This window comes from Geotrypetes seraphini, chromosome 12 (genome assembly GCF_902459505.1).
Source record: "Geotrypetes seraphini chromosome 12, aGeoSer1.1, whole genome shotgun sequence".
Lineage (NCBI taxonomy): Eukaryota > Metazoa > Chordata > Amphibia > Gymnophiona > Dermophiidae > Geotrypetes > Geotrypetes seraphini.
In genome coordinates, this window is record NC_047095.1 from 73,866,263 (window position 1) to 73,891,862 (window position 25,600).

At 43.9% G+C, this 25,600-nt stretch overlaps 1 protein-coding gene across 1 annotated transcript in view; it reads left to right on the forward strand.

The window, feature by feature from the left end:
* The window catches only part of LOC117346131 (G-protein coupled receptor 54-like), a 76,057-nt gene extending 57,937 nt beyond the window's left edge, over nucleotides 1-18,120 (forward strand). The window contains exons 4-5 of the mRNA XM_033915536.1: nucleotides 416-654; nucleotides 17,703-18,120. Coding sequence (XP_033771427.1) covers nucleotides 416-654; nucleotides 17,703-18,074 — 611 coding nt within the window. The 3' untranslated portion in view covers nucleotides 18,075-18,120. The remainder of the gene's footprint in view (nucleotides 1-415; nucleotides 655-17,702) is intronic.
* The last annotated feature ends 7,480 nt before the right edge of the window (nucleotides 18,121-25,600 follow it).

Sequence of the window (25,600 nt, forward strand, 5' to 3'; positions counted from 1 at the left end):
AAATTTTGGGATTTAATTTCTTTTTTTAGCAGATAGTGCTATACAACTGTGATTCTACATATATTCTTTTGTAACCCACTTTGTTAACAGGCGGGATTTCAATTAAAAAAAAAAAAGTGCAATATATTACTTTTTCCTTGCAGCAGCTAGTAACTTTAATATATACACCGAAACAGCTGATTTTTGGCTTTTTTTTTTTTTTAATATCCTGTAACACTAGTTACTTGTCACATCAATGTGAATTGTGCCATGGACCCCTAATTTATCTGTGTCTAAATCTTGATGAGAGCTTCTGTGGGTGACTTATTACTCTCTACTAATAATGTATATACAGTTTAAAGTCCTCTCTCATTATACCGACTACCTTGGCGCTAAACTGATGGTATACCTTTGATCTTCTCTTTTCCTCCACCAGGCTCCTTTCTTCTGTCCACTCCCATCCTAACTTCTCAGAAGATGAAAGATGGTTATTGGTACGGAAACCAGACGTACTGTATTGAGCAATTTCCATCAGATGCATATAAGAAGGCCTCTATCCTCTACCAGTTTCTGTCTGCCTACCTGCTGCCTCTTCTCACCACCTGCCTTTGCTACTTCTTGATGCTGAAGAGGGTAGGGCAGCCAGTGGTAGAGCCTACAGGTGACAATTATCAGGTGAGAAAGCCGGACCCATTCCCCCCATACCCTTGCCACCATGAAATTGGAACAAGCAGGACAATACAGGAAGGGCTTCTGTGATCCCTTCAATAGGAATGTATCTAGGGCGAGAGATTGACCAAATAATCATCAGTGCTCTCCCTAGCATTACCAGTTTTCATCATATTAACTTATTCTCAGCCTAAGTCTGTAATAATTACTCATTTCATTACAATATCTGTCCCAGGCAATATTTTCTCTAAGCTGCACGGCTATATGTCCACACACCTTTTAGCAAGAGGCTGCGCAGCCATTCAGCCCCATTGCACAGCTGGTGGAGTGAGGACTAGCATCCTTCTAGTATCACTCTTCATCTTTCCTGAAACAAATCAGCTATGGGACCTTCCCATACATACCTTTGGCTGCCGGCTCATCCTCTCTCCACCATCACTTTTTCCAGGGCAAAGCCAGCAGCCATGGTTATGTATGGGAAAGTCAGCAGCCAATTTGCTGCTGCTTGGGGAAAGCAGCAGCAGCAGCGGTGCGAATGCTAGGGGCAAATGGTGGTAGATGTGGGGTGGAGGGGAAAGAGGGGGCTAGCGCTGGCGGATGTGGGTTAGGGGAGAGAGGGGGCAAGCGCTGATGGTTGGGTGAGAGGGAGGGGCAGATGCTGGTGAAAATGGAGTAGGGGAGAGGTAGACACTGGTGGAAGTAGGGTGGGAGGAGAGAGAGGGGGCAGAAGCTTGTGGAAATGGTTTGGGGTGGGGGAGAGGGGGTTGCATGTAACCAAGACTGTTCAAGCTTGTTTTGCACAGATGCATTTGTTGCAGATTAAACCCAATGTTAGCATTATATGATTTTCAGACTGTCGTTCAGGCTATGGTCTTATCGAGACTTGACTACTGTAATGCCCTTTATCTTGGAATAACGAAGGTTAGATGTAAAGCATTACAGGTTACCCAGAATGCGGCAGCAAGATTGATAATGAATTTGTCAAAATATGAGCACATTTCACCTCATCTCCAAAAACTTCACTGGCTACCAGTCGCCTTCAGAATACAGTACAAAGTTGCAATGATGTGTCACCAATTTCTGTATGGAAATATTCTAGTACTGATTAAAAATTACATGTCTAGCTATATTCCACAACGATCCTTGCGTTCTGAGAATTTGGCCCTGCTGAAGGCGACTATGGATCCAAGGTTGGTTGATACTGGGGAAAAAACTTTTTGCTGTGTGGGTGTCAAGACTTGGAACTCGTTGGTAAGACAGATACGGATCTGTTGTGAGAGAAGTATGTTTAGAAAAGTACTTAAAACCCAGCTATTTGTTGATGCTTTCTTTTAGTCATACTTTTTATGATTCTGAGCTATTATCATCCCAGGACAAGCAGGCAGCCTATTTACAATATATGGGTGACATCATCCACGGAGCCTGGATGCGGACAGCTTCGCAAGCAGACTTGCATGAAGAACTTTTAGAAAGATTGCAACTGCCACACCGTGCATGCACGGAGTGCCTTCCTGCCCGACACAGGGCGCGCGTCTTCTCAGATTTCCATGGAGCCGAGAAATCCTATTTTGACGCTCTGCGCTAGACTCAGTTCTACTTCATGCCTTCTCTCACCGCGGCTCATGTTTTCTTTACAGGGTCACTGTGTTTTCTTAAAAAAAAAAAAAAACCCCAAAAACTTGATTTTTTTTTTGTATCACGGCGGGGCCTGCCTTGTGGCCTCAGCCTGTAGGTTCGAACTCGCTGAGGCTATTTTTCCGTTTATGTCCCGGCCGGCCACAGGCTTCAAGAAGTGTAGCCGTTGCCAGCACACAATCTCCCTCACTAACCCACATAGATGGTGTGTTCAGTGTTTGGGACCTGACCATCATCTGGAGTCATGTGCCTGCTGTGCTACCCTTCAACCTCGAGCCATCAAACATAGTCGAGTTCAGGTGCAGAAACTCTTTGGTGGTATGGATCCACTTTCCCTGGTCTTAACCTCGAATCCGGTCAAGCTTCTCTCACAGGGGTTTCGCCTTCTGCCTCGACCTTAATCAAACCCTCCTCGTTCGGCAGGTCTTCGTCCTCAAACAAATCTGCTAAGTTTTCTCCTGAGGAGACGCTTACCTCCCTCAGGTCAGGTACCAGCAGTGGTTATCAAGCTGCCCAAGAAGCATGTCTCAAAGTTGAAGAATCATTCTTCCTCCTCTTCCTCGGAGACTATAGCCACACCAAATGTACCAGATCCTCAAGTCTCGGTGTCACATTTGGAGGCTATGATCCAGACCATTTTGGATCGCCAATTTGGTAATATGCTTGCCAAACATACTCCTACCTCGACTCTGCTTCCTGCAGTCCAGTCTGAGCACTTAGCAGTATCACAAGGAGTCGAGTCCTTGGGAGTACCTCAAGAGGATTCTACACACTCTGTGCAAGGAGTCGAGTCTTTGCGAGTGTCTCACATGGAGCATAAGCACACTACTCAAGTAGTCGAGTCCTTGTCAGTGCCTTGAGATACCTCGACACAAGGAGTTCAGACCCTTTTCGTGTCTCGATCTCCAGCCTCCAGCCCTCCTTCCTCGCATAAGGCATCGCCCTTTCCGAGGCATAGGGCAAAAAGTCCTCGATGTTTCTCTCAGCGAGACCTGCCTGGTTCAAGGCACAGTTCTCTACATCAGTCGAGGCATCCATCGAGGCACAGATCCTCTTCTCGAGACAGGCCTTGTTTCTCCAGGCCTCGAGACTCTTCGAGGCCTCCAACTCCGAAGTCAAGGACACCACCTCCAGAGCCTTACACCTATACTTCTTCTCCTGCAAGGGATTCTATCCATTCTTTCAGCGAGTCATTTTTACCTACATATTCAGACCTCAGGTATCAGTACTCCAGAGAAGCTTCACCTTCTTTCTCTGCCTTGCGAGGTCACCCTTCCTTGGAGCAGATATCTTTTTCTTCTTTCCTACGTCAAATGAGTAAGGACCTCAATATTACTTTGGACTCTGATTCCAAATACTCTATGAAGTATTTAAAGGAAATGGGTATGTATCATCCTCCTGCGGAGTCTCTTAAATTGCCCATCAATAGACTTCTTAAACTTTCTAGCGGAATCTTGAAACACCTTATTCCATTCCTGCTGTACCAGGAAAGCTGGAATCTCGTTACAGGATGGTCCACTGCAAGGCTTCAAGAAATCTCAGTTATCCCATCAGTCCCTTCTCTTGGAATCTTCTCTGAAAAACCAATCCTGCCAAAGCCACTGTCCCTCCTGGAAGAGAGGGCAGAACCATGGACAAGTTTGGTCATCGTTTGTATCAAAATTCTCTTATGGCAACTAGAGTTTTGAATTACAATTTTGTTTTCATTTCTTATTTCAAGCATTTGGTTGACACCCTGCCTGAATTTTTCAAATATATTCTTCAACACCATCTTCCAGAGTTTCAGCATGTGATTCACAGATGACACCAAACTATTTAATGGGGCTAGGACTAAAGAAGACTGCGAAGATTTACTAAGGGACCTGAACACACTAGTAGAGTGGGCAACGAGATGGCAGATGAAGTTTAATGTAGAGAAATGTAAAGTCTTGCAAGTAAGAAACAGAAACCTGAGGTACAGTTACACGATGGGAGGGCTGTTACTGAGTGACAGTACCCAAGAAAGGGACTTGGGGGTGATAGTGGACAAGACCATGAAGCCATCAGCACAGTGCGCAGCGGCCGCTAAAAAAGCAAATAGAATGCTAGGTATAATCAAGAAGGGTATTACAACCAGCACAAAAGAAGTTATCCTGCCGTTATATCGGGCGATGGTACGCCCGCATCTGGAGTACTGCGTCCAATATTGGTCGCCGTATCTAAAGAAGGATATGGCGATACTCGAGAGGGTTCAGAAGAAAGCGACACGTTTGATAAAAGGTATGGAAAACCTTTCATACGCCGAAACATTGGAGAAACTGGGGCTCTTTTCCCTGGAGAAGCGGAGACTTAGAGAGGATATGATAGAGACTTACAAAATCATGAAGGGCATAGAGAAAGTGGAGAGGGACAGATTCTTCAAGCTTTCGAAAACTACGAGAACGAGAGGGCATTCAGAAAAATTAAAAGGGGACAGATTCAGAATCAATTTTAGGAAGTTCTTCACCCAATGGGTGGTGGACACCTGGAATGCGCTTCCAGATGGTGTGATAGGACAGGGTACGGTATTGGAGTTCAAGAAGGGATTGGACAATTTCCTGAAGGAAAAGGGGATAGAAGGGTATAGATAGAGGGTTACTATACAGGTTCTGGACCTGGTGGGCCGCCGCGTGAGCGGACTGCTGGGCATGATGGACCCCTGGTCCGACCCAGCAGAGGCACTGCTTATGTTCTTATGACTCAACTCCGCATGCATCTTCTTCAATCTTCCTATGATGCATTTGAACTTTCCTCGAGGGTCACTGCCTTCTCAGTGGCAATGCGCTGGCTTGCCTGGCTCCACACTGTAGACATGACCCCAATCTTCAAGATCCATCTGGCCAACATTCCTTGTCAGGGCAATGAATTGTTTGATGACTCCATCGAGGCAGCTACTAAATGATTGAACATGAGAAATCATTTGCTACCATCATTCGACCTAAGCCTAAGCTTTCTACCTCTAAAGGCTTCAGGCCTCTTCCATCTTACCAGAGGCGTTTTCCACAGAGAGCAGCTCCTTATATACGAGCGCCTCCTAAGAAACAACCACAACAGCAGCAAAAACCTCAGACTCCTGCTGTGCCTAAGGCCTCTCAAACTTTTTGACCATCTAATACAGAGCATAACCTCCATCGTTCTGCCTCTGTCCTCTCCCCTTCCCATTGGAAGGCGTCTCCATCATTTTTACCACCACTGGGAAATGATTACATCAGACCTCTGAGTGCTGTCTATCTTCCAGGAAGGATACTCTCTTCGTTTCCTCCAGATTCCACCAGATCTTCCTCCAACATTGGTCTCCCAACCTAAAGAAGGATATACAACTGCTGGAGAGGGTGCAGAGACGAGAAACCAAGCTAATAAAAGGTATGGAATACGAGGAACGACTTAAGAGACTGGGATTGTTCTTCTTTGAGAAAAGGAGACTGCGAGGGGATATGATCGAGACTTTCAAAATACTGAAAGGAATCGACAAAATAGAGCAGGAAAAAAAATTCTTTACAATGTCCAATGTGACACGGACAAGAGGACATGGACTGAAGCTAAGGGGGGGACAAGTCCAGGACAAATATCAGGAAGAACTGCTTCACGTAACGAGTGGTGGACACCTGGAATGCTCTCCCAGAGGAGGTTATTGCGGAATCCACCATTCTAGGATTTAAAAGCAGACTAGATGCACATCTCCTTACGAGAGGCATAGAGGGATATGGGTGACTAAAATTACGCCAGGCTGGGCCTCCATGTGTGCGGATCGCCGGACTTGATGGACCGAAGGTCTGATCCGGAGATGGCAGTTCTTATGTTCAAGAGAAACATAGAAACATAGAGTATGACGGCAGAAAAGGGCCGATGACCCAACAAGTCTGCCCACTCAAGAATCCTCCCTCCTCCCTCCCTCCATCTTTTATGCATTCCTCTGGAGCGACCACACCTTCCAATTCATCACAGATCACCCTTCTTCTCCAGGAAGCTCAAGCTCTGCTTCGTCTCCGTGCCATCGAGGAAGTTCCCTTGGAACAGCAGAGCAGGGGTTTTTACTCCCGTTACTTCCTAGTTCTGAAGAAGATGGGTGATCTGCGCCCTATCTTGGATCTCAGAGCATTCAACAAATTTTTAGTCAATTCTGAATGTTGTCTCTGGCATCCTTATATCCTCTTCTAGATCAGAACAATTGGTTATGTTCTCTAGATCTCAAAGAGGCTTACACTCATATTCCCATTCATCCAGCCTCTCGACAGTTCCTCAGATTTCTGATGGGAAATCTGCATTTCCAATACAGAGTGCTACCCTTCGGCCTGGCGTCATCTCCAAGAATTTTCACCAAGTGCCTCGTTGTAGTAGCAGCAGCTCTGCGGAACCATGGTCTCCAGGTATTCCTGTACCTGGACGACTGGCTCAAAGATTCAACATCTCCAGGGGTTATTGTAGCGACCTAACGGACTATTTTCGAAACCCAAGCTTTGGAGGAACCAATCAACTTTCCCAAATCCCAGCTCATAGAAACATAGAAATAGACGGCAGATAAGGGCCATGGCCCATCTAGTCTGCCCACCCCAAAGACCCTCCCTTACCTTTCTCTGTGAATAGATCCCACGTGTCTGTCCCATTTGGCCTTAAAATCAGGCATGCTGCTGGCCTCAATAACCTGAAGTGGAAGACTATTCCAGCGATCAACTATCCTTTCAATGAAAAAGAATTTCCTGGTGTCCCCGTGCAGTTTCCCGCCCCTGATTTTCCACGGATGCCCCCTTGTTGCCGCTGGACCCTTGAAAAAGAAGATATCTTCTTCCACCTCGATGCGGCCCGTGAGATACTTGAATGTCTCGATCATGTCACCCTTCTCTGTGTTCCTCGAGTGAGTATAGCTTTAATTTATCCAGCCGTTCCTCGTACGGGAGATCCTTGAGTCCCGAGACCATCCTGATGGACATTCTCTGGACCGACTCAAGTCTCAGCACATCCTTACGGTAATGCGGCCTCCAGAATTGCACAAAGTACTCCAGATGGGGCCTCACCATGGATTTATATAATGGCATAATGACTTCAGGCTTACGGCTGACGAAACTCCTGCATATGCAACCTATGATTTGCCTTGCCTTTGATGAAGCTTGCTCCACTTGATTGGCAGTCTTCATGTTCTCACTGACGATCACCCCTAAGTCTCATTCTGCTTCAGTTCTTGTTAGGATCTCACCATTAAGGGTGTAAGTCTTGCATGGATTTTGGCTGCCCAGGTGCATGACTTTGCATTTTTTGGCATTGAAGCTGAGTTGCCAGGACCTAGACCAGCGCTCCAGTAGTGGTAGGTCGTGCATCATGTTGTCGGGCATTGAATTTATGTCCGTTGTGCTTTTGCCCACTACATTGCCCTGTTTGGCGTCATCGGCGAATAATGTCATTTTACCTCGCAGCCCTTCTGCTAAGTCTCTTATAAAGATGTTGAAAAGGATCGGGCCCAGGACCGAGCCCTGCGGCACCCCACTGATCACCTCCATCATTTTGGAGGGGGTGCCGTTCACCACCACCCTCTGAAGCCTACCTCCAAGCCAGTTCCCAACCCATTTTGTCAATGTATCGCCCAATCCCATAGAACTCATCTTGCTCAGCAACCTGCGGTGTGGTACACTATTGAATGCTTTGCTGAAGTCCAGGTATACGATGTCCAGGGACTCCCCAACATCCAGCTTCCTCGTCACCCAGTCAAAGAAGCTGATCAGGTTGGATTGGCAGGATCTCCCTTTAGTAAATCCATGTTGACGGGAATCCCGTAGATTCTCCTTGTTCAGGATCGTATCCAATTGGCGTTTGATTAGAGTTTCCATTAGTTTGCTCACTATTGATGTGAGACTCACCGGTCTGTAGTTTGCCGTCTCCATCTTGGAACCTTTCTTGTGGAGTGGAATGACGTTAGCTGTCTTCTAGTCCAACGGGACGTTACCCGTACTAAGGGAGAGATTGAAGAGCGTGGATAGCGGTTCTGCCAAGACATCACACAACTCCCTGAGCACCCTGGGGTGTAGGTTATCAGCTCTAGCCCTCTCAAGCTCTACAATTAATCGGAGCTGTCTTGGACACTGTACAATTCAGAGTATTCCTTCCTCAGCAGCGTCTGGATGCTCTCATTCAACTTTGTCACAAAGTGTCATCCCTCACTTCACTTTCAGTGAGACACATGATGGTTCTCCTAGGTCACATAGCCTCTACAGTTCATGTGACTCTTTTTGCCAGACTTCACCTCAGAATCCCTCAGTGGACCCTGGCATCTCAGTGGGCTCAGGCTTTCGACCTACTCTCTCAACACATCAGAGTGACTCCTTCGTTGAGACAGTCTCTCCATTGGTGGATGCTCTCTTCCAATCTCTCCAGAGCTTTACTGTTTCAAACGTCCCCTCATCAAAAGGTCCTCAAGACAGATTCCTTGACCTACGCTTGGGGGGCTCATCTCGATGGTCTCCATCCTAAGGCCATTGGTCCACCACGGATCATCAGTATAACATCAATCTGTTGGAACTCAGAGCGATCTTCAATGCTCTCGAAGCTTTTCAGCATCTTCTTCACGATCAGGTAGTCCTAATTCGGACAGACAACCAAGTAGCCATTTACTATGTCAACAAGCAGGGACGAACAGGATCTTTCCCTCGAAGCTCTGAAGGTTTGGAATTAGGCAATCCTTCACAACACCTTCCTGAAAGTCGTCTACATTCAAGGAGAGAAAAACAGTCTGGCAGACAAATTGAGTCATCTTCTACAGCCTCACGAATGGATACTCAATTCCTCGCCTCTTCATCACATTTTTTCTCAGTGGGGGACTCCTCAGATAGATCTCTTTGTGTCTCCCCACAACAACAAACTGCCTCAGTTTTTGCTCCAGGATATACTCCCCTCACCGACTGGAGGCAGATGCTTTTCTACTGCAATGGACGAATCGGTTTCTCTATGCGTTCCCTCCATTCCCTCTCATTCTCAAGACACTTGTCAAACTCAAACAGGAACATGCCACCATGATTCTGATCGCTCCTCGGTGGCCCAGGTAACCTTGGTTTTCCCTTCTACTTCAACTCAGCAGCAGGGAGCCACTACTTAACATAAGAACATAAGAACATAAGCAGTGCCTCCGCCGGGTCAGACCATAGGTCCATCCTGCCCAGCAGTCCGCTCCCGCGGCGGCCCAAACAGGTCACGACCTGTCTAAATCACCAGAAGGGGCCCCCATGCCACCTCGGTTTCCTAATTGAGTCCTATCTTCCCATCAAAGTCCTAGCCCTCCGGTCTTGCACCTGCACGACCTGGTTGGGTTTCTACATTTATTTTCTGGTTAGCTTTCTCAGTATCCCATGATCCCTTTATCCCTCAGGAATCCATCCAGTCTCTGTTTGAATCCCTGTACCGTACTCTGCCTGATCACTTCCTCCGGTAGCGCATTCCAAGTGTCCACGACCCTCTGGGTGAAAAAAAACTTCCTTGCATTCGTTCTGAACCTATCTCCCTTCAGTTTCTCCGAGTGCCCCCTCGTACCTGTTGTCCCCTTCAGTCTGAAGAATCTGTCCCTATCCACCCTCTCTATGCCCCTCATGATCTTGAAGGTCTCTATCATATCACCCCTGAGCCTCCTTTTTTCCAGAGAGAAGAGCCCCAGCCTATCCAACCTCTCAGCATATGAGTAGTGTTCCAGCCCTCTTACCAGTTTCGTTGCTCTCCTTTGGACTCTCTCAAGTACCTCCATGTCTTTCTTGAGGTACGGCGACCAATATTGAACGCAGTATTCCAGATGCGGACGCACCATCGCTCGATACAGTGGCATGATGACTTCCCGCGTCCTGGTAGTTATGCCCCTCTTTATGATGCCCAGCATCCTGTTGGCTTTTTTTGAGGCCGCTGCGCACTGTGCAGATGGCTTCAGTGATGCATCCACCAGCACACCCAAGTCTCTCTCAAGATTGCTTTCTCCCAACAATGCCCCCCCCAATTTGTAGTTGAACAACGGGTTCTTTTTCCCTATATGCATGACTTTGCATTTTTCCACGTTAAAGCGCATTTGCCATTTGTTTGCCCAGTCTTCCAGCTTGTCTAGGTCCCTTTGCAGGTCCTCACACTCCTCCCTGGAGTTAACTCTGCCGCACAGTTTCGTATCGTCTGCAAATTTTATAACCTCGCACTTTGCCTCTTTTTCCAGGTCATTGATAAATATGTTGAAGAGTAACGGCCCCAGCACCGATCCCTGTGGCACACCGCTCGTGACTCCCCGCCAGTCAGAATATTGGCCCTTTACTCCGACCCTCTGCAGTCTACCCGACAGCCAGTGCTCGATCCATCTGTGCACATCCCCTCCCACCCCGTGATTCCACAGTTTCCTAAGCAGCCTTTCATGTGGTACCTTGTCGAAAGCCTTCTGAAAATCGAGGTAAATGATGTCGATGGGTTCCCCATTGTCCACCCGACTGCTTATTCCCTCAAAGAAGTACAGAAGGTTCGTTAGGCACGACCTTCCCTTACAGAATCCGTGCTGGCTTGTTCTCAGTAGGCCATTTCTCTCAATGTGCTCACAAATGCCGTCTTTTATCATAGCTTCCACCATCTTCCCTATAATTGAAGTCAGGCTCACCGGCCTGTAGTTCCCGGGGTCACCCCTCGATCCCTTCTTGAATATAGGTGTGACATTCGCCAATTTCCAGTCCTCTGGTACCTCTCCAGTTTTCAAGGATAGGTTACAAACATGCTGGATTGTGCCCGCTATTTCTTGTCTTAGTTCCTTCAGAACCCTTGGGTGGATCCCGTCCGGACCCGGTGATTTGCCGCATTTTAATCTGTCTATCTGTTTGAGGACATCCTCCTTACTTACCTCTATGTGCTCCAATTTTTCAGCCTGTTCCCCAATCATGAGCTCCTCTGAGTCCGGTATATTAGATGTGTCTTCTCTCGTGAAGACCGACGAGAAGAACGTGTTCAACCTCTCAGCTACCTCTTTATCCTCCTTAATCACTCCCTTCCTATCCCCATCGTCCAACGGCCCCACCTCCTCTCTCGCTGGTCGTTTCCCCTTTACGTAACTGAAGAATGCCTTGAAGTTTTTTGCTTCCCTGGCCAGCCCCTCTTCGTATTTCCCTTTTGCTTTTCTAACCTCTCGGTGGCATTCTTTTTGGCATTTCCTGTGCGCCTGGTGATTTTCCTCAGTTGGATCCTTTTTCCATCTCCGGAAGGACACTTCTACCAGTTTTTCCCTTACACAGAGTCAGGGGTCTCTACTTCATCCCAACCTGCAGTCTCTACACCTGACAGCTTGGTACCTCTCAACTTAACTGCCACTTTACAGTTTTCTCAATCTGTAGAGGATATTTTAGAGGCTTCTAGGAAGCCTACCACTAGACAATGCTACAATCAGAAATGGACTAGATTTTCTGCTTGGTGCACCATTCATCACAAGGAACCTCAATCTACCTCCTTGTCTTCAGTTTTGGATTACCTGTTCCATTTGTCTCATTCTGCCTCAAATCCACATCCATTTGAGTCCATCTCAGTGCAATTGCTGCTTTTCATCAGCCTATCGAAGGGAAACCACTTTCTGCTCATCTGCTAAGATCCTGGGAGTTCTTTTTGACTCCTTGCTTTCTTTTAAGGACTGGATCAGCTCTGTGATTAAGAAATGTATTTTCAATCTACGCATGTTGAGAAAAGTTAGACACCTTTTTCATCAACACCACTTTTCCATTTTGGTCCAATCGATTATTCTATCTCATCTCGATTATTGTAATGCCCTTTACCTCGGAATCAGAAAAACCTGTCTCTCCAGATTACAATTAGTCCAGAATACTGCTGCCAAACTGATTTTTCGGAAGTGTAAGCTTGATCATGAGACGTCACTGCTCTTCAACCTTCACTGGCTCCCGGTGTATTTTAGAATCCAGTTTAAGTGTGCCTATGTTGTTTTTAAAATTCTTCTTGGTATTTTTACTCCCTTAGTTCCTTTATCTTGGAATCTTTATAGATTCTCTTTTGCAAGAGGTGATCAACAACTTAAGCTTTCCTACCCATCTAGTAAAGGTATTAAAAGAACCAAGATTTTTGGCCTCTCTCTGTCCTTCAAGTTCATACAACTTTGGAATGATCTTCCACTTTTCCTGAAAAGTTCTGGTTCCCTTTCTTCTTTTTATAAGGCTTTGAAAACTATTTTATTTACTAAACACTTTGGTAATTAATTATTTTTGAGATCCATTCAATATGTTTCTTTCAGCGTAATCTAACTATTGGAAACAGAGTTGAGCTCTCTTAGATTGAAGTCTCGGTATACAAAACCAAGTATTAGATTAGGTTAGATCCTGTGGTTTCCAGATTTATGAAAGGTCTTTTCAATGTCAAACCTCTCAAACCTCCTCCAGTAGTTTGGGATCTCAATGTTGTCCCATTTCAACTTCACTTTCTTACCCTTCTGCTGCTAACCTACGACCTGATTACACCAGTGAAGACAGAGCAAAAATAGTAAATGAAATAATTAAAAAACAACACATTTAAGACGACGATGGAAATAATATCCAGCAGCTACAGAATTTGACTTGACTGACAGCCTGCATGTTTTTCTACTGTTCTTGAGGTGTTTTGTTTTTTCCCTTTTAGCTTAAACGAGATACTAATGTGTAAAATAAATAATTTGATTCATCAGACTGGTACACTGGATAATGTTTTAGCCCTGCCAAGTTTAAAAGCTTCTTACTTTCCCACAGTTTTCCATGCTTCTTTAGTTTTTCCAAAGATGCTCATGTGATGGTATTTTACAGCATCTTTGGAAAAACTAAAGAAGCATGGAAAGTTGCAACGTCAGAGGGAAGGCTTCCAGATGAGGCATGGGACCTGCGAGGAGCCGTTGCCCACAGCTTTGTGCACTGCAGCACTGAGGAAGAGGGAGCCGGCCCGAAGATAACACCAGGGAGCAGACCAGAAAGCAAGGCACAGCAGGGAGGGAGAGAGACAACAATAGTAGGGGGAATGATTTTATTTTTGAATTTAGTGATTGATTTAAATCTGCTGTCTGTTCAGGAAGAAATGCATTTGTTTCTTTTTCTCTGGGGTTGTACTGCAGGCAGAGCCTTGCATCTTAGAGTTTGTTTGTATATATTAGTACTTTTAGTTTTTTGTCCTGTATTTGCATGGGGTTATCTGTGTTCTGGTAGGAATTAATATTGAGAAGCATATAGTGTGCTTTGTGTAGTTTAATTTTGTGGTTAACCATTATGTGCTGTTAATACGATTATATTGTGTGTGTGTATACATGAGAAATGAATGGAAAAAAATGGTGTTACAATTAGTACTATTATGGAGGCGGGGTCTGGAGTGGAGATTGGTTGGAGATAGGCGGGGTCTAGTCCACGACTTAGCCCAGTGTTCTTCAACTGCCGGTCCACGGACTGGTGCCAGTCTACAAAATAATTATTTTATTTCTGCCGGTCCATAGGTGTCAAGAGGTTGAAGAACACTGCTTTATATCATTTGAAAGAGGGCAAATATCTAATTATTCACTTCTAGAATTGGATACTTCTTAAATTTAATAAAAATATTCTGGCACAAGTGTCAGACCTTAAAAAAGGAAGTCATATTGAGCATTGGAAAATAATTAATAAAAATTAACTAGTAAAATAGTACACATTTAATTTTCCCCGCCACCAAATTTCCACGTCCCGCCCCACCTGGCTACTTTTTCATGCCACCCGACTGGAAAAAATTTCTGGGGAGAACACTGGTCACCCATATGTGAGAACATATTGCCTGCTTGTCGTGGTATAAAGCACAGTTACTTACCGTAACAAGTGTTATCCAGGGACAGCAGGCAGATATTCTCACAAACCACCTACCTCCCCTGGTTGGCTTCTCTACTAGCTATCTGAACTGAGGAGACATGCCCTGTACTGGGCAGGAAGGCACTTATGCATGTTCTTCAAGCAAGTCTGCTTGCGAAGCTGTCCGCATCCGGGCTCTGTGGATGACATCACCCATATGTTGGGAATAGCTGCCGGCTGTCCCTGGATAACACCTGTTACGGTGAGTAACTGTGCTTTTTAATCTGCATTCACATCTTATTAACATTTACTTATTTTAAGCTTGTTTTTAGACAAACTCTTGATAGTAGATTTTAGCTATAAATTTTTCAGTCTTCTTGTATGTATAGAAGTGGGAAGACAGATTCTAGATAGAGTAGGGGATGAGAAGGCAGATGTTGGGAGGTGGGATACAGAGGAGGGAGATGATGGAATAGAGGAAGTGAAAGGGGATATGCTGGATGAAAGGTGAGGGGACAAAGGGGGCAGACGAATGGAAGGGGAGAGATACAAAGAGGATGGAAATATTGATGGAAGGGGAGTGAGGGGGAGATGCTGGATGGAAAGGGGAGGGGGAATAAGCTGTATAGGAGGGAGACTGAAGCCTGGATAGAAGAAGGGAGAGACAGGAGTGAGATGATGGAAGGGGGAAGTGAAAGGGGAGAGAGATGGTAGACTGTATGAAAAGGGGAAGAGATAGAGGAGGGATTCTGATGGAGGAGAGAGTGTGGAGTTACTGGATGGAAAGGGGGAGAGGAGGCAGACACTGTATAGAAGGAGGTAGATGCTGGATGGAAGAGGGGAGAAACAGAAAGACGCAAAATAATGATGGCAGGGGAAAGAAAGGGCAGAAATAGAGGGCAAACACTGTATAGAAGGGGTGGAGAAAGAGGGCAGAGTTAGTGAAAGACTGAGAATAGGGGAAGTAAAAGAGAGCCAGGGTGAGGGAAAGAAATGAAAAGCTGCTGGTAGACCTTAATAAAGAGGGAACTTGAAGACTAGATAAGAATTAGTTAAATCTGGACATAGATGTAGAAAAATAAATTGAAGAAAGCCGAAAGGGAGGAGAGAAAAATCTTGGAAAGAGACTTAAGATGGAGGAAAGCAAAAACCAGACCGTCAGAGACCAAAACTTCCTTTCTCAGGGCAGCTTACTGTCTTGACCTGGGGAAGGTGTTGGCTTCTGAGAGCTAACTGAAAAATGTTTTAAGTCTAATCTAATCTTCCATTTGTGTGTCGCACAAACCTGTGCAAGCCCTAGGCGACTTACAGAGAGAGAAGGGAAAAGGCAGGGGAAGACTGAAGGAAAGGCATAAGAGAAGAGAGGGATAGAGGGGCGTAAAGATTTAATTATCGAAGAGAAGAGTTTTCAGGGAGGGGTGGGGTGGTCTACCCCAGGCACCATCTTCATACAGGATCTGCCTCAGGGATTTTGGGGTAAAATTGCATTATTTGCCGATGATGCTAAATTATGCAATGTAGTGGGCGGAGGTATTGTACCCAACAGTATGACATAGGACCTACTTTTACTGGAGAAATGGTCTACTATTTGGCAGCTGAGCTTTAATGCCAAGAAGTGTAAAGTTATGCATCTTGGTAGCGGAAACCCTTGCAGAACCTACACTCTGAACGATGAGACCTTAACTAGAACTGTTACAGAATGGGACCTGGGAGTAATCATTAGTGAAGATATGAAGGCTGCCAATCAAGTGGAGAAAGCTTCATCCAAGGCTAGACAAATGCTGGGTTGCATCCGGAGAAGTTTCGTCAGCCGAAAGCCCGAAGTGGTGATGCCGCTTTACAGGTCCATGGCGAGACCGCATCTGGAATACTGTGTTCAATTTTGGAGGCCACATTATCGAAAGGATGTGCTGAGAATAGAGTCGGTTTAGAGATTGGCCACTAGGATGGTCTCAGGACTCAAGGATCTCCCATATGAAGAACGTCTAGGTAGGTTGCAGTTATACTCTCTTGAGGAACGCAGAGAGAGGGGAGATTTGATAGAGACGTTCAAATATGTTACTGGCCGTATGGAGATGGAAGAAGACATCTTTTTCCTTACAGGACCTATGGCGACAAGAGGGCATCCACTAAAAATCAGGGGTGGGAGATTTCATGGGGACATTAGGAAGTATTTCTTCACCAAAAGGGTGGTTGATCATTGGAATAATCTGCCACTTCAGGTAGTAGAGGCCAGCAACGTGCTCGATTTTAAGAATAAATGTGATAAACATGTGGGTTCACTTCGAGGAAGTGCTTAGGGGGGGTGGGTTATTCGAGTGGGCAGACTTGTTGGGCCGTCGGCCCTTTTCTGCCGTCATACTCTATGCTTCTATCTTGCTAAGAGCGCAGTACCTCTCCTTGCCACGCTTGCCCTTTTATACTTCCTTAGTGCGAGGTTGCTACCCACATCAACATTGGCACTTTCAATAAAAAATCTACTTATTTTCCATTTTTTAAATATTTGTACAGTGGAACATTGCTTTACGAGCATAGTTCGTTCCAGAAGCATGCTCGTAAACCAAATTGCTCGTATATCAAAGCGAGTTTCCCCATAGAAAGTAAGGGAAACTCACTTGATTCGTTCCCATCCCCCCCCACGGCCAGCGGCACTGCTCTACCCCCGAGAACCGGCATTGCTCCCCCTGCTCACGAAGGCCCCACCCCCCCGCGTGATCCGGCATCCCCCCCACGATCCAGCATCACCTCCGCTCGCGTCGCCCTCCCCCCGCTGCGATCTGGCATCCCCCACGCACCCATCCACCGACCCAAACACATCGCTTACCCCCATCTGGCACCCGGCACCAACGCACAGGACATGCCAGTGCCCGAAGATCTGCCGTCCTTTTTGCCGGGCCTTAAGCATCTGCGCATGCTCAAGGCCTTCAAGTTCCCACTCTCTCCGAGATTCTCCTGGATACCATTCCTCCTCCAATATTGATCTTCTAAATGGAGAAGTTTAAGATTATTGGCATTAGCCTTTAATAATAATAATTTTATTTTTTATATACCGCCCTACCAGCCATTCTAGGCGGTTCATAGCCAGCACATACATACATCCTCAGCCTCAATTCTGGCTCTCTAAGAAGATACTTACATGAACACTCTGATTTGTTTCTGCGTTCACTCTTTATTGATTTCAATTCTATAACATTCTGGGATTTGGAATTTTTTTTCTAATCTAGTCTTCAATTTATATACCAGGTCATCTCTCAGTGGAGCTCGACTCGGCTCACATGTAATTAAGACTAGAGTACATAAGAAGAGAATGAGAAAAGTGAGAGCTGTATTATCATCATTTCATTGATATTATAGTTAAGCCATTTAAATATTGTGTGAACAGCAGAGTTTTCAGTGCTTCACGAAATTGTTGTAGCTGGCCTATCAGTCTAATAGTTACGAAGTCCATTCCAAATCTCTACCAGCTTGAAGACAAGAGATTGACTAAGCTTGAAACTGTAAAACTAGAAGCCCAAATGACAGATAAACATGCAAAGAATTAAATATCGAAGTGTTCTTGGAGACTTCTGACTGCAAAACATGCAGAGACAATAAAACTATTAACAAATACCTGTTATGCCTCTTTGCTTATCGTTTCAGGTTCAGCTATTATCTGAAAGTACCATTGCAATGAGAAGTAAAATTTCTAAGATGGTGGTGGTCATTGTGCTTTTGTTCACCATCTGCTGGGGACCCATTCAGCTTTTTAGCCTCTTCCAAGGCTTTGACCCCAACTTCAAAGCCAACTACACTACCTACAAGATCAAGACTTGGGCCAACTGCATGTCTTATGCCAATTCCTCCATCAACCCCATTGTCTATGGCTTCATGGGTGCAAGATTCAGGAAGTCCTTCAAGAAGGCCTTTCCCTTCATGTTTTGTAGGAAGGTGAGAGATAGGAGAGTAACCTCAGCTACTGGAAATAATGACATGAAATTTGTGGTCATGGAGCCTAAAAATGAGCTGAAATAACACGATGCAATCTGTTGGTTAAGCAGATTGGCCATAAAGGTGAACATTCTCACTGTTATTTACAAAAGGCAGAGAAGCCAACTTTTCTAAATGATTGGGGGTGCTAAACCCAACAGAAATTATACCTCCCTAGACATAAACAAGGAGTTTGCTCAAGCAGCCACTGAGCTGTTTTCATTAGCTTCAGGTCTAGAAGAGGGGAAGAAAGGATGAAAGTGTAGACACTAAAAACCTCATATATGAGAAACAAAATGCCACCAGAGGCAGACTCTGCAGAGATTCTGAGGTGCTTACTTTCCTCAAAAACTGTCAAGTACTGTGCATGCAATTCCTCATTTAGAGTACTGATAAGGATTTTTGTCTTACACTACACCTCTCCCCTTCTGAAGGCAAATGAAGGAAGGGAGTGTTTTGTGCATAGCGTTTTCCCCATTTGAAAAACAGGAAAAGATATAATTTATGATGATGTAGTGCAACTGGGAGGGATTTATTTCTGTCATTCTTGTATAGGACACAAGACACAGGAGAAGAGTTCCTGGCCTAATGGGAGTTGAGTTCTAAGCACCAATCTGGTCTAAGGATCAAGGAAGAAGAAATTAGGTTCTTACCTGCTAATTTTCTTTGTTAGCTTGTAGACCGGAATAGTTCCTTTACAGATGGGTATTATACCTCACTGCTACCAGCAGGTGGAAACTGAGATCAACTTGTATATCAGTATAGCTTCCCCTCTACTAATCCAGTCTGCTGAATAGCCAAGCAGAACCTAGGAAAATTCTGAACTGAAAACAGACACTCCAAACAGGAGTGTAAAAACAACAAACATCGTTAAACAACTGTTGGAACATGTGAAGAACTTTATCCTGGAAAATAAACATCCCCCACAGCTCACGAGCTAAGCTAGCTGAGCCATCGCCACTGTTCTTAATTCTCCCCAGCCCTAGAAAAATACTAGAACCCACAGAAAAATTTAAAATCTGCACGTGAGCAAAAACCTGCAAGTACCACACAAAGACTGATGGGTGGGGAACTATACCGGTCTACAAGCTAACAACATAAGAACATAAGAAATGCCATCACCGAATCAGACCCTTGGTCCATCAAGTCCGGTGACCCGCACATGCGGAGGCCTAACTAGGTGCTTCCTGATGAAGACCTAGGTGTTCCCAGATGAGATCTTGTTTCCTGTATCCCTCAATGTGATTTGCAATGAGATGTGCATCCAACTTGCCCTTGAATCCCATAATGGAGGTCTCCGGGAGAACGTTCCAAGTGTCCACCACTCATTGTGTGAAACAGAACTTCCTGACATTTGTCCTGGTCCTGTCTCCTTTCAACTTCAGTCCATGACCTCTCATCCGAGTCACATTTGACAACGTGAATAACGATGCTTCTTGCTGGATTTTGTCAAATCCTTTTAGTATTTTGAATGTCTCTATCATATCCCCATGTAGTCTTCTCTTCTCAAGGGTGAACAAGCTTAGTTTTCTTAGGCGTTCTTTGTAGCTCAAGTTTCCCATACCTTTTACTAACTTCGTGGCTCGCTTCTGCACCCTCTCCAGCAGGGTTATATCCTACTTTAGGTAGGGAGACCAGTGTTGGATACAATACACCAGGTGTGGCCTGACCATTGCTCTGTAAAGCGACATTATGACATTAGCCGATCTACTTGCGATTCCCTTCTTTATCATGCCCAACATCCTATTTGCCTTCTTTGCAGCCGCTGCGCATTGTGCCGACGGTTTCAGGGTCCGGTCTATCAGTACCCCCAGGTCCCTTTCCTGTTCACTCTTGCACAATGTTGCACCTAACATTTTATATTCATGTTTCTTGTTTTTCGCGCCTTGGTGCATCACTTTGCATTTATCCACATTGAACTTCATCTGCCATTTTTCAGCCCATTTCTCTAGTTGGTTCAAATCCTTCTGGAGTTCTTCACTGTCCATTTGTGATCCAACCGACCGACATAGCTTTGTGTCATCTGCGAACTTAATTATATTACTCGTTGTTTCCTCTTCCAGGTCATTTATGAATATATTGAATAAGATTGGCCCAAGGACCGAGCCCTGGGGCACACCACTTGTCACCTTTTCCCAGTCTGAGAACTTCCCATTTATGCTTACCCTCTGCAGTCTGCTCTCCAGCCAATTGGCTATCTATCTTAGTATATCCCCTTCAATTCCATGGCTTTGTAGTTTCCTCAGGAGCCTAGCATGTGGAACCTTGTCGAACGCCTTCTGGAAGTCCAAGTATATTATATCCACCGGGTCACTGCTATCGATTTGTTTGTTCACCTTCTCAAAAAATTGAAGTAGATTCATCAGACATGACTTCCCCTTCCTGAAGCCATGTTGACTGTCTCTCATCAGATCGTGATTTTCCAGGTGTTGCACTATGCTGTCCTTGATTAATAATAATAATAATAGACAATTAGACAGCAACCTACAATTGATCATGATCAATCCATTACAAATCTATCATATTCTAGATGTGCTCAATTCAATATGCCTAATCTTAAAGAATTAGAATTTATCATTAAGTCTATTAACATTAAGGGTACTAAGGCAGATTCAATTCCTCCCTTTATCCTTAAAAAGTACTTTGAGATCTTTGGTCCTTTCATCTTAATACTAGTAATCGAAAGTCTATACCAAAGTACTATGCCAAAGATCTGGAAAGAATCCATTATTCGACCCATTATTAAAGACCATAAAACTAGTTCAGGAAAACTATCCAACTATAGACCAATAGCAAATATTCCTTTTTTAGCAAAGTTGACAGAAAAAGTAATCTTTAATCAAATCTCTGAATTTGTGGAAAAAACTAATGTTCTACATCCAAACCAAACTAGGTTCAGACATCATCATAGTACCGAACATTCATTGATTGGTATGTCTACTTCAATACAATATTTTCTAGATCATCACCAATCAGTCTTACTAATTTCCATTGATCTTTCTGCAGCCTTTGATACTATTGATCACCAACTTCTATTAGACAGACTTTATTCCATTGGTATCACTGACCAAGTTTTCTCTTGGTTTGTATCTTATTTTTCAGATCGTACTTCTACAGTTTTTTTAATGATTCAAACTCCAAAAGTTCACTAATTTCACATGGTATTCCTCAAGGGTCTATTCTTTCCCCGCTACTTTTCAATATCTTTCTTGCCCCTTTGATGACTGTGTCAATCCATAGGTTTTCATGTATTCACCTACGCTGATGACATTCAGCTTTTACATCCTTTGGATCCCAGTAATATTTTGGATATCATTGCGATTAACAAAAAACTTGAACAAATTCATCAATGGTTGGATACTAATAGGTTAGCTCTTAATATTGATAAAACAAAGATGATGCTTTTCTCATGGAAAGAAACTCCCAAACTTATGGCTCCTATTTCTTTAAAAAATATTCCCTTGCAATCAGTTAACACCATTAAAATTCTAGGAGTGATTTTTGATAATACATTAACCTTCCATGATCATATTGGTAGTATTATCAAATCATCTTTTTATAGACTTCGTCAAATTCGTTCCCTTTCGCAATACCTCTGCCCTAAATCACTCAACATTCTTATTCACTCTTTGGTGATTTCTAAAATCGATTACTGTAACGCCCTTTTTAAGGGAATTGCGCAAAGTGAAATTAGATGATTACAAATTATACAAAATACCTCCATTAAGCTTATAACAAAAACAAAGAAATTCGATCATGTAACTCCACTTCTTAAGAACGCACATTGGCTTCCGGTATCTCATAGAATAACTTATAAATTATGCTTACTTACTTTCAAATCCCTACTCTATAAAACTCCTGCATTTATTTTCAAATTATTAATTCCTTCTTCCTCGAATAGAACATTACGATCAAATGAACAACATCTATTGACAATTTCTTCTCTCAAGATCATCAATACAAGACGACAACTAATTTTTTCCGTTACGGCCCCTCAAGTCTGGAACTCTCTTCCTTTCTATTTGAGAGAAGAACGCAACTTCGATAAATTTAAGACTAATTTAAAAACTTTTCTTTTTAAAGACGCTTGGATTTATTTATTGAGTTGATTATGATTATGGAATTTTACATCCCCTACCTTGTGTTTTTTCCCTGACTATTCTATTTTTAATATTTTGTAGTTCAATTCACTTTTTCTCTTGTCTGTTAAGTTTGTTAATAGTCCTGTTTGATCTTAAGATTATGTTAAGTATTGTATTACTCCTTAATACTGTAATTTTATTGTTTATTATTTATGTCCATCGCTTTGAATTGTGATTAAGCGATTAATCAAAAACACTAATAAACTTGATAATAATAACTTTATTCTTCTATACCGCCACAATCTTACGACTTCTAGGCGGTTTACAATCAAGAAGCTGGACATTCAGCGAAATACAATAAGTAGATATTCAGAGGAAATACAGAGATCAGAGACCTCAGGAGGCAATAGTATAGAAATACAATTTGCTGAGCGAAAATGTAATATGTACATTTTAGTAGGTAATGTCCGACAGGACCTGTTGGGGATAAATAGCAACGTAAAGTTACGATAAGATGAAGATAACAGATTATATTTATAACAGTGCTGTAAGTTCAGGTGGAATAGGGAGGGGGGAAGGAAAGGGAAAGCGGGTCAGTTGTTTAGGTATTTCTGGAACAGGTATGTTTTTAGGCGTTTCCTGAATTCCCCGTAAGTAGTAGGCGAAAGCAGTTGGTCTAGGTCTTTGCCCCATAGGACTGCTTAGTGAGAGAGAAGGTGTTCATGGTGTTTTTTCATTTTGCAGCCTCTAACTGGAGGGGAAATGAGTTTTGTGTGTGTGTTTCTCTTGAGTTTGTTATTAGAAAATGCGAAAAGGTACGTTATGTACTTGGGGGTCAGGCCGTATAGTACTTTGAAGCAGAGGCAGGAAAATTTAAACCTTACTCGGGCTTCCGTTGGTAGCCAGTGCAGCTGCCGATAGTAGGGTGTCACGTGGTCGAATTTCTTCAGCCCGAAGATAAGTCTGACCGCAGCATTTTGCATTATTTGGAGACGTCTCATATTCTTTTGTGAGATTGCTAGATAGGCGATGTTGCAGTAGTCAAGCTGACTCAGTATGAGGGATTGCACTAGGATTCTGAATGTTGACGTATCGAAGTATGATTTAATGGTTCTGAGTTTCCAGAGAGTAAGGAAACCTTTTCTGAATAGGGAATCGACTTGTTCCTTCATTGTTAGGCATTGGTCTAGAATAACACCTAGTATTTTCATGGTGGGCTGAATAGGGTAGTTGAGTTTATTGATGCATAGTGGGGTTTTATTGTCAAGCGGGTGAGGGGAGGCAACGAAGAATTTTGTTTTTTCTGGTTTGAGCTTGAGCTTGAAATCTGCCATCCATTGTTCCATCTCATTTATGGCATCGGATGCCTTGGGAATGGTTTCCGAGATGGAGTTGGCGAATGGGATGATGATCGTAAAATCATCTGCGTAGCTGAATAGTTTTATTCCTAGTTGGGTTAGTTTCACACCTAATGAGGACATGTAGATATTGAAAAGCAGTGGGGAAAGCGGTGACCCTTGTGGCACTCCGGATGAATTGCTCCAGGTGTCGGAGTGTTCGTTGTTAAAGCGTACCTGGTAAGAACGGGATGTGAGGAAGCCACAAAACCAGTTTAGTACCTCAGCTCTGATACCAATGGCGTCTAAGCATTGCAACATTTTCTCATGGTCTACCAAGTCGAATGCAGAGCTCATGTCGCATTGCATGATCAGGGCGTTGAGGCCCTTACTAAATAATAGGCGCAGATAGTCTAGGATGGCAGCGATTACTGTCTCAGTACTGAATAGGGTTCTAAAGCCAGATTGAGTTTCATGCAGGAGAGAGAATTGATTAAGGTAGTCCATTAGTTGGGTGTGTACTAGTCCTTCCATGATTTTTACAATGAATGGGATAGATGCTATTGGTCTGTAGTTTGTTATTAGTGCTGAGGATTCTTTTCTATTTTTTGGGATGGGGGTTATTATTATGTGGCTGTTGTTAGTGAGGAAAGTCCCATTTTTTAGGTTGTGGGTTAGGTAGTGTAATAGTGATACAGTGGTGCCTCACACAACGAACTTAATCCGTTCCAGGAGCAAGTTTGTTATGTGAAACGTTCGTTGTGTGAAACGCGTTTTCCCATAAGAATACATGTAAAACAAAATAATTCGTTCTGCAGCCCTGTTTTCCCATAAGAATACATGTAAAACAAAATAATTCGTTCTGCAGCCCTACATTTCCCTCCCTCCACCTCACCTTATATGCAGAGTTTGCCAGCTTTCTTTTTCACCCAGCCGCACGCTTTCAAAAAGCTGTGCACGCGCAGCTGCTGAAGTTGATCAATGTTCTCCTCTCCTGCAACTTCCGGTTTCCGGTTGCGTCAGAGGAGAAGATTGAACAACAGAGCATGCGCGCATGTGCTGCTCTTTGAAAGTGTGTGGCTGGCCGAAAAAGAAAGCCGGAAAACTCGGCATCTAAGGTAAGGTGGAGGGAGATGATGGAACACTGCATTCAGACAGGAGGGTGCTGCTGTTCCCGGCTCACATTAGGAAGCGGCAAGAGTAGTTCTGCCCCCCCCCCCCCGGGCCCCTCGGGCGACTTCGTTGTGTGAAACGAAGTTCGTTATAGGGAGCAAGACAAAAAGTTCGTTATGCGCAGCGTTCGCTGTGCGAGGCGTCCGTTATGCGAGGCACCACTGTATTTTGAATTCTGGTGGTGCCGCTTTCATAATCTCCGGAGGGCACGTATCTAGGATGCAGTGAGATTTAGAGTATTTGTTGTAGAGTTTGGTGTAAGTATTCCATTCTGGATCTAGAAAGGAACTCCAGATCATGTCTGTAAGTATTTCATTGTCATGTGAGTTAGCTATTTGGTAGTTGCTGGGGATAATTGTTACATCGTTATTGCTTATACAGTTATTTTTTAGGTTTTTAATTTTGGAATCAAAATATAGAGCTAGGTCCTTCGCGGTGGGTAACTTCGTGTTGTGCTCAGGTGTGGTGTAGCGGGTGGTGTCAAATAGGTTTGTGACTATGTTGAATAACTCTTTTGAATTGATTCCTTGTGAACCTTTGCATGATAAGTTAATTTTGGTGGAGTAGAACGCTTTGCATTTGTCTTTTATCAGTTGTTTGTAGGTTTTTATGTAGGCTCTCCATTTGTTGCGGTCTGTCAGTTCTGTTTTATTCCAAATCCTTTCTAGTTGCCTAGCTGTTTGTTTCGTTTTTAATAGTTCGGTGTCGAACCATTTGTTGTATTTGTTTGCGTTGCTTTTGCTTTTATGTATGGGGGCGATTTTATCTAGGATGGAAGTACTGGTTGTATTCCAATGGTCCCAGAAGTCTATTCCTTCCTCTAATACTGTATGCGGTTTGTATTCTGACCAGTATTCTGGATTAATATAACCTCTTGTTTAATGTTCTTTTTTTGTCATCAGATGTGTTTTAGATTTTCGGTGTGACCAGATCAGCTTAAAATAATAGGTGAAGTGGTCGGACCAGATGTCGTGATGCC